Below are 8774 nucleotides of genomic sequence, written 5' to 3'. Positions count from 1 at the left end.
TTTATTAAAGGATAAGATACATATGGAAAAGTGCACAAATAGTAAATGAATAGCCAAGGAGTTATCTCCCAATAAATACCATCTAGGTCAAGAAATAGAATATTAGGGAATTCCCTGGTGGTCTGGTGATTTGGACTCAACTTTTTCACTGCAGGGACCCGGGGTTCAACCCCTGGTCAGGGAACTAAGATCCTGCAAACTGTGCGGCATGGCCAAAAAAAAAAAAAACCCACAAAAAAAGAAAGAAAGAAATGGAACATTATTACAAACCCTTTTACTTCTCCATAAAGATATAAAAAATTCCTGGGTTATTTAATGGGCCACACCATTAAATCAGACATATCTTACTGCCTACTTTTCCACTTTGTTTTGCTCACAGATTTACTTTTTAATGCAGAGAGAATCCTTATTTATGAGGATTATCATATCAGCCTTTGAGCTAATGCTATTCAGAGCAATAACAAATATTTTGAGTTCTACGTGTTCTCACGTGGTGTATGTGAATATTATGTCACAGCAATAAATTTTCAAACTGTGATTCACTCAAAGAACTCAGCCTTATTTTTCTAAAACTAAATGGAATTTCTCTCTGGAGCTCCATGATACCTGATGGGAGAAAATACATTTCTGTTCAGCTTTCACCATGACCACGAGCAAAAGATGAGACTGGTTCCCCATTTCAAACTGCAGGGTGGGTCCGCTGAGCCCAGGAAGGCGGCTGCTGCCTTGGGGGAGCTGAGGATGTTGGGCAGAGGACGTCACTGTGTCTGTTGGACCACTGTGGGAGATACACACAGGCCCAAATGAGAAAGCCAGCCTGCTGGTCATCTTAAATGCTGCCCAAGAGAACAGCCTGAAGAAACAAGGTGATCTCCGCAGAATAGTGGGCTTCCTGATTCCAAGGGATTGAGCCCACATTGACAGCCAGCCAGAGAGTCCATGATCCTCAAAGTGACGGCACCCGCCCACCCCCACCCCCGAGGGTCAGCTTTACCTGCCCAGCCCCAAGAGCTGGTTTGCCAATTCACAACGTCAGGGGGTAACGAGGACATTTCTGCTGCTACCTCTCCCTCCCCATCACCCTTCAACTCTGGACCAGCCAGAGCCAAACTCAAAGCGGAGTGAGTGGGTGGGAGGATGAGGAACAGGAGATCTAGACAGAAGAAACAATCTGGTATGGCTTTCCTTTCTCCCTTTTCAGTAGATTTTTAGCCGTACTTTTTGAGGATCCGCAAGCTTCCGGAGAGGGATAATGCTGTAAACATAAAAGAAATGTGAACATAAAGAGACGTGAACATTTTGACTGTTACATAGAAGCTAACTTTTGATTCATTTATGTGTGTGTATGTGCGTGTCTGTGACTAAAATGATGGAGACTTTTTAAAAAAATCTAAGTTGGACTACAGAAGTTATGGCAAAGGAGTTGAAAAGGGCTACTAGTCCACAGAGCAGGTTTGTATAGGCAGTGAGGAGGAAGATTCAAATTGTTTTCTGATTCTATTTGCTGAGTCCTGTTTATCCAGTGTATTTGTAATATCAGTGTATTAGCTACACACATGATTCCATGAGCTGGTTCCTAATTCGACCAGAGATCTTCCCTTTGGGGCAATGGTGACTCCCTGTCAGATGTCAGGGCTGGGAGAAGGGTCTCTGAGAAGTTCAATGAGGTGTCAGAGACAAAAATTTGGGGGAGGAGAGGGATACTTAATCACGTTTACTAACTCAGACAACTCTTATCTACTTCCTAAGCTTTTTTCTACTAAAAAACCTGCTTTGCAAACAGCTCGCAGAGGCTTCTGTTTGGTGTAATCTGGCCTCTGCCAAAGACTTACTTTTACTTTTTAAAGAGTTCAGATCAGTTAATTCTTCTCAATATGTGAAAATAACAAGATATACAAACCAGCTTTGTTATAGTTTCCTTTCAAGAAGTTAATATTTCTATTAGAAAATAATTCTGCAGTCATGGAAGTGAGCTTTAAGAGTATTGCTACCAGTAATCCCACTCCAGGGCATATATCCCAGACAAAATTATAATTCAAAAAGATACATGCACCCCAGTGCTTATAGCAGCACTATTTACAATAGCCAGACATGGAAGCAACCTAAGTGTTCATTGACAAGGGATAGATAAAGAACATGTGGTACATGTATACAATGGAATATTACTCAGCCACAGAAAAAGAAGGAAATAATGGCATTTGCAGCAACATGGATGGACCCCAGAGTTTATCATACTAAGTGAAGTAAGTCAGACAAAGACAAATAACATATGATATCGCTTACATGCTGAATCTAAAAAATAATAATACAAATGAACTTATTTACAAAACAGAAACAGACTCAGAGAATGAACTTAGGATAACTGGGGGGAAGAGTGGAGGAGAGGGATAAATTGGGAGTTTGGGATTGACATGTACACACTGTTATATTTAAAATAGATAACCAACAAATACCTACTGTATAGCACAGGGAACTCTGCTCAATATTCTGTAACAACTTAATTGGGAAAAGAATTTGAAAAAGAATAGATACATGTATATGTATAACGGAATCACTTTGCTGTACACCTGAAACTAATACAACATGGTTAATCAATTATGTTTCAATATACAATAAAAATTAAAAAAAAAAAAGAGTACTGGAGCACAAAGGAAATCAATTTGACTCTTAAATTCTCATGAAGTTTAGCCAGAATCTACGGGAACTTCTAAGCCACTGTCAACATTGGATTTGTTCTGTCTCCTTCCTCATGTCCCAGAACTTTTAAAGAGAAAGAAAGTTCTGAGTCTGAGTGCTAAAGGAACAGTTTTATTATAATCTTTGATATTTGATCACTTGGAAGTTTATTCTTTCTTTCTGTACGTATTTTGATCTTTTCCGCATTTTCAAATGTAGTTTTTTGAGAATTAAACGTACTCTAATTCCCTCCCCTGCCCCCACCCCCATATCGCAATCTTCTTTTCCAGTGGGGAAAACAATCCCTGTCCCCTTCCTGCCTGTCTGCCTGCCTTCTAGATTATATTTGCTGTTGAAGCAAAAATGATAAGTCTAAGTGAGAGCCGGAGGTCATCAACCCCTGACTTTGTGCCGGGACACGCAAACTACCTAAACCAATCAGTAACCTGTGTTTAAAAGACCTCCAATCAGAGAGAATCCACAACTTCTTTTTGTGAACTGTTGCACTGTGCAACGGCACACTATAAATGTCTCTTCTCACTGATGTGTACTCTTATCTTCCTGTTCTGTTTTTTTTTCCCCTCATTTGCATTAACCCTTTCTTACCTCTTTATGAACTTCTGGGCATCCTCTTCTCAGAAGTGGTGGGAGACCAATGTTACTCTGGACATGGCCAGGATGGAAAGGTGAGTCCCTGGCAACTCTGGCGCTCTAATCCCAGGCCCCTGGGATGGACGGAGGGGGTGAATGCATTCACTTCTCGAGGCCCTTATTGCACTGCTGCTAAGCAAACACTCTCAAATGCTTTTTCACTTCAAGAGGCTATTTCCGAGTCTGTTTCCAAACAGGACACTAGAGGGCTCCCAGGGGTTAAAAATAAGTGGAAAAATATTTGAATGAAAACTGCTTCTGTACAGCATTTTTTTCCGCAGAATTTAAAATTAAAGTTTATTTTTTAAAATATTAAAAAAAAAACCCTTACACGTCTTAAAAGTGGGCTGTCAGCAGCCAGTTAACAAGTACCCGTTTTGCTTTGCAATCAGTAGTTTTCAAGGGAGCTTTTAAAGCGGAGCTGAAATATTTGAAATGTGGAACACTCTTGACCATGAAATATGTTCTACTTACATGCCTCAGCCTTTAAAAGTTCTTTGCATTAGAGTCAGGGATTACATTCTTCCTGGAGCCAAGAACGGGGCCAGCTGTGTAAGTAACGTTGCTTACCAGTTCTTCTTCTTTTTAATAACGTGAAAAAATAGAGCTAGAGAGCTTTTGGTTTTCTTTCAGCTGACTTTGGTGGAAAGAAAAGGAATAAAAAGCAGTTAGATGTGTGTTTTGTGTTTATGTGTGTCTGACTGAATAAGTGTAATTGCTTCCAAGATACATGGGCATGTATGGCTTTATATTATAATAAACTTTAATGTAAAATAATGGAATACAGTATGAAGAAAAGATTGTGCCATCAGATTAAGAGAATATGTTTCTGAATTTGAGTGTTAATACTTGGTGCTTCTGCCCAATTAGTTAATGCAGGACTTTTAAAAATAATTAGGAGACAGTTATAGATTTTTAAAATCTTTTGTTGCTTTTCTTAAATTATTTCTGAATTTCAAAAAGAAAAGCCTGGATTCGTCAAATTTTAATGTTTTTCCTTCAGGATCAAATTAAATGACTCTAGCTGCAAGTTATAAAATAGTCTTGGATTTTGATGGTTTGTTTTCAGTAATTGAAACACTATCAAATCTATACATCTATCTTGTTTCTTTTCTTTTTTTTTTTTAACTTCATTTAAAACAGCATTTAGTGGTGATGGTGATGAAAGGAAAGAGTTCAGTTTTTTTCTTTCCTCTTGTGGAGGAACTGACAGAGTTTGAGACTGTGACTCAGTTCACTCTGTTTCCATTCATTCCCAGGAACTAGCCAGACTTCTCCTTGGGATGCTGAAGGGGCTTTAAAAGGTTTGTTGTGGCCACTGTCAGAAGCCTTCCCGGCTCCAACACTAACCCTTAACTTCCACCTCCACCCACTAAGACACCTGAGCAAAGGCGACAGCTGGGTTCAGGAAACCATGCATCATGTCAGCAGGCGCCAACGGCCAACTTTAAACTCTGTTCAGCATGTGGACGCGGCGCAGAAATGAGCTGTCGGGACAAGCCAGGGCAACTCATAAACTGGTTCCTCCGCTCGCTGTGCGTACCGAGGGTGCTGAAACTCTGGAGCAGCCGGCGCCCCAGGACCCGGAGGAACCTCCTGCTGGGCACGGCCTGCGCCATCTACCTGGGCTTCCTGGTGAGCCAGGTGGGGCGCGCCTCTGTCCAGCACGGGGGGCCCGCGGAAAAGGGGCCGCACCGGAGCTGGGCCGCCCTCGAGGCCCCCTACCCTGAGATACCCCTGGACGGCACTCTGGCCCCTCCCGAGGCCCAGGGCAATGGGACCACGCTGCAGCCCAACGTGGTGTACATCACCCTGCGCTCCAAGCGCAGCAAGCCCTCCAACATCCGTGGCACGGTGAAACCCAAGCGCAGGAAGAAGTATGCGGTGGCTCCTCGGGTTCAAGGACCCGAGGCTTTGGTCGGACCATCCCTTCGGCCTCAGGAAGCTGCAAGGGCAGCTGATGCTGAAGCGCCTGGGCACGTCCGGGGAGGAAACCTGGCCAAGGCTGGGGAGCGACCCTGGACGTGGATCCGAGGTCCGGGAGCGCGAGGTGGGGGCGCAGATGTGCAGTTGCCCAGGGCCAGGGAGAGCAACATCAGGATCTACAGCGAGAGCGCCCCGTCGTGGCTGAGCAGAGAAGACATCGGCTGGATGCGCCTGCTGGCTGATGGCGCGGTGGTGGGTCTCCAGCCCGTCCGGTCCAGGAGCGGAGCGCGCCTGCTGGTGCTAGAGGAGACCGCCCGGCCCTCGGTGCCAGCCTGCGGCCCCAGCCCCTGCGGGCTGCTCAAGCAGCCTCTGGACATGAGCGAGGTGTTTGCCTTCCACCTGGACAGGATCCTGGGACTCAACAGGACCCTGCCTTCTGTGAGCAGGAAATCCGAGTTCATCCAAGGTAACCATTTCCCAGGCTTCCTTATTTGCAGCTGTTGGGGATTGGGCTTGATTTTCTCTTTTCCCTCAGTCACTTTTTCTAAATGATTGTCTCCACCCACGTTTCCCAGCGTGTCTTTCCATACGCTTGGCATCCTTGATTTTCCCAGCTTTGGGAGGATACAGGAGTGCCGAGGAGATGCTATACTCCTTATGCAAGATTAAGCCCCCACGGTGTAATCTATGCTCTCCGTTTCCCTCACCGCGCCTCCCAGAGGTTTATTAAATCTAATTAAAGCCAGTGGCAATTTGCGTGATGAGGAGAGGAAGCTGGGGTGGAGGCAAAGAACTTGCTGACAGGCATATTATTAAATAGGTTACTGTAGAAGTAAGTAGAATCTTGTGCATTGGACGTTTTTAAAAATAAAGGGGAAGAGGGTTATCTTTCTTAAGCAATCTTTTTTAGAGGCCCAGAGCCAGACCATGTTAGATTCAATCCCTTCACTATTCAGGATGGATCTAACCCCCTTTGTTTACAAAGAAAATGAGGCCAAAAGAGGTGCTTTGTTCTGTGTATATACTAACCAGCCGTGTGTTTTCCCCAAGTCTATCACTATGGTTTAGTGTGCCTGAGTGCCGAGATGCCACCAGGTGACAGACATTTTGGCGGGTTCTAGGGTGTGCAGCTGGCCCTTTCAGCTGCAGGTGTCAGGGCTGGTGTGGGGCCATGCTCATGCCACAGAAAGGATTTTCTCTGAATCCTGAGGCTATTCCAGGCTTCCAGAACAAAGTAGGGTGGGTCCTTGACTGTGTTTGAAAGCAGAGTGATCCCAGAAGTTGCCCCTCTGAATCCAGACTGGTCCAAGAGGCTAAAAAGGGCCCCAAAGAGATTATAAACTCAAAGGCTATTTCCTTACTTCCTGTTACCATAAAATGTAGCATTTCAGCTCAGTTTCTGTGGAGTCTGCACTGGAATGGATTAAAGCTCTGGGAGTGGCCAAAAGCCAAACTGCATTTTCATGGCTTTAAGAGTATAATTTAGTCTTAGAATGGGTACTTCTTAACGTACCAGTAGGTTTACTTAGAAAGACTTGGCATTCTCTACTCATCCTGGTTCATGGCTAAGTGCTGCAGATTCACAGGTACATTTTGATGTCTCAGGTTCACAAAGTCATCCACCAGGTTGATGCTAATGTGAGAAAGCCTCTCAAACATTCTATCAAATGGTGGTTAAAGCTCACTTTTGGTGGGTGCTCATTATTTGCTAAGTGCTATGCTGCTTGAGACAGATAGTCCATATACATCTTGACTCTTATGTTTCTCGCAACAGTGCTAGGAGGCAGGTCCCATTATTATTTCCACTTAGTAGATGAGAAAGCTGAGCCTTATTCAGGCAAAGTAATTGGCCTCATGTTAATGGTTAAACTGGGTTTCTAGCACAGGCCCACCACACTTCAAAACATCAGCTCTTAGCCACTGGGCTTAGGTGACTGTACCACTTTCTGTCCAGATGGGAGCACCTTGGAGAGAAGGAAGATGTGGGTGGGCATGGAGACAATAGGGCAGAGGGTCCCCCTGGAAGGCTCTCTTGCTGTACATTTCATGTCACAAAGGCCCTGAGAAGAGGTGATGTGCGCTTGAATGTATCCTGAGGCGGGGTACTCTGACCTGTCCTTCCAGCTTCCCTGGGAACTCCTGGACAGAAGTTGGGAGAGGAAAGTAGTGGTTAGGAGCCTGGGCTCTGGATCTGGACCTCCTGGGTTTGAATTTACCAACTATGTGACCCACAAATGTCACAATATCTCTCTGTCCCTCTGTGTCCTCAGCTGTAAGTGACAACAATACCTAGCTCATGAGGTTGTTGCTAGTTAATACAAGGAAAACACGTGGACCTGGTGCTTGACATACGGTAAACCTTCAATAAATATTGGCTATTTGTGTTACTACATGAAACACATGTGGTACCAAGTTCACTGAGTTACTCATACAGCCTCCAAGCCTCACCTATCATTTCTTTTTTTTTAAATTTGTCTAGTTGATTTACAATGCTGTGTTAGTTTCAGGTGTACAGCAAAGGGACTCAGTTATACATAGAATATATATATATATGTTCTTTTACAGATTCTTTTCCATTATGGTTTATTACAAGATACTGAATATAGTTCCTTGTGCTACACAGTAGGTCCTTGTTGTTTATCTATTTTATATATAGTACTGTGTATCTGTTAATCCCAAATTCCTAACCCCCCCCTTTCCCCTTTGGTAACTGTACGTTTGTTCTCTATGTCTGTGAGTCTGTTTCTGTTTTGTAAATAAGTTTATTTGTATCATTTTTTTTTAAGATTCCACATGTAAGTGACATCATACAGTATTTGTCTTTCTCTGACTTACTTCACTTAGTATAATAATCTCTGGGTCCATCCATATTGCTGCAAATGGCATTATTTCATTCTTTTTTATGGCTGAGTAATATTCCATTGTATATATACCACATCTTCTTTATCCATTCATCTGTCGATGGACATTTAGGTTGCTTCCATGTCTTGGCTATTGGAAATAGTGCTGCTATGAACACTGAGGTGCATGTATCTTTTCGAATTAGAGTTTTCTCTGCATACATATCATTTCTTTATGTGACAGGGCTAGGACTAAAACCTAGGTCTCCTGCTGGCTTAAATTTTTGGTGCCAGGATACCTCTTAGGTATTTAATTCTGTTCTCCGAATACCAAGCACCTTTGGGAATGAAGAAGGCAGTTGCATTAAATTGAAAGGAGGTATTTATATTCCCAATGTAGACTCGTGTTCCTCTCTCCTTTCAGAAGTAAGTGGTGATAGAAAGAAACCAGCAAGCTTGTACTGACATGATTCTCATGTGATGAGTTAAATACCTAAGATTGTACCTCAAGGAACACCAGACCTTTATTCTTTCTTTTATACTTTCTCCTAGAATGTAGTTATTGAGAGTCATAAAATCAGGCCAGTTTCCTCAGGAGGCTAGGACATAATTTAGATACAGTTATAAGCTCTCTACACAATATAATTATACTCATGGAGACATTGTACTGATGTAAAGTAC

At 43.2% G+C, this 8774-nt stretch overlaps 1 protein-coding gene across 2 annotated transcripts in view; it reads left to right on the top strand.

Moving 5' to 3' along the window:
- The first annotated feature begins 3188 nt into the window (after nucleotides 1–3188).
- The window catches only part of GASK1B (golgi associated kinase 1B), a 51672-nt gene continuing 46086 nt past the window's right edge, over nucleotides 3189–8774 (top strand). The window contains exons 1-2 of one of the 2 annotated variants that reach the window (XM_057729090.1): nucleotides 3189–3362; nucleotides 4587–5719. In XM_057729090.1, the coding sequence (XP_057585073.1) occupies nucleotides 4810–5719 (910 nt within the window). In that variant the 5' untranslated portion in view covers nucleotides 3189–3362; nucleotides 4587–4809. Of the gene's footprint in view, nucleotides 3363–3762; nucleotides 3880–4586; nucleotides 5720–8774 lie in introns of those variants that run through there. The other variant, XM_057729091.1, reaches the window with a different exon arrangement.

The sequence above is a fragment of the Hippopotamus amphibius genome, chromosome 3 (genome assembly GCF_030028045.1).
Source record: "Hippopotamus amphibius kiboko isolate mHipAmp2 chromosome 3, mHipAmp2.hap2, whole genome shotgun sequence".
Classification (NCBI taxonomy): Eukaryota; Metazoa; Chordata; class Mammalia; order Artiodactyla; family Hippopotamidae; genus Hippopotamus; species Hippopotamus amphibius.
Note: the sequence above shows the minus strand (reverse complement) of the source record. Positions and strands in the feature narration are given on the sequence as shown.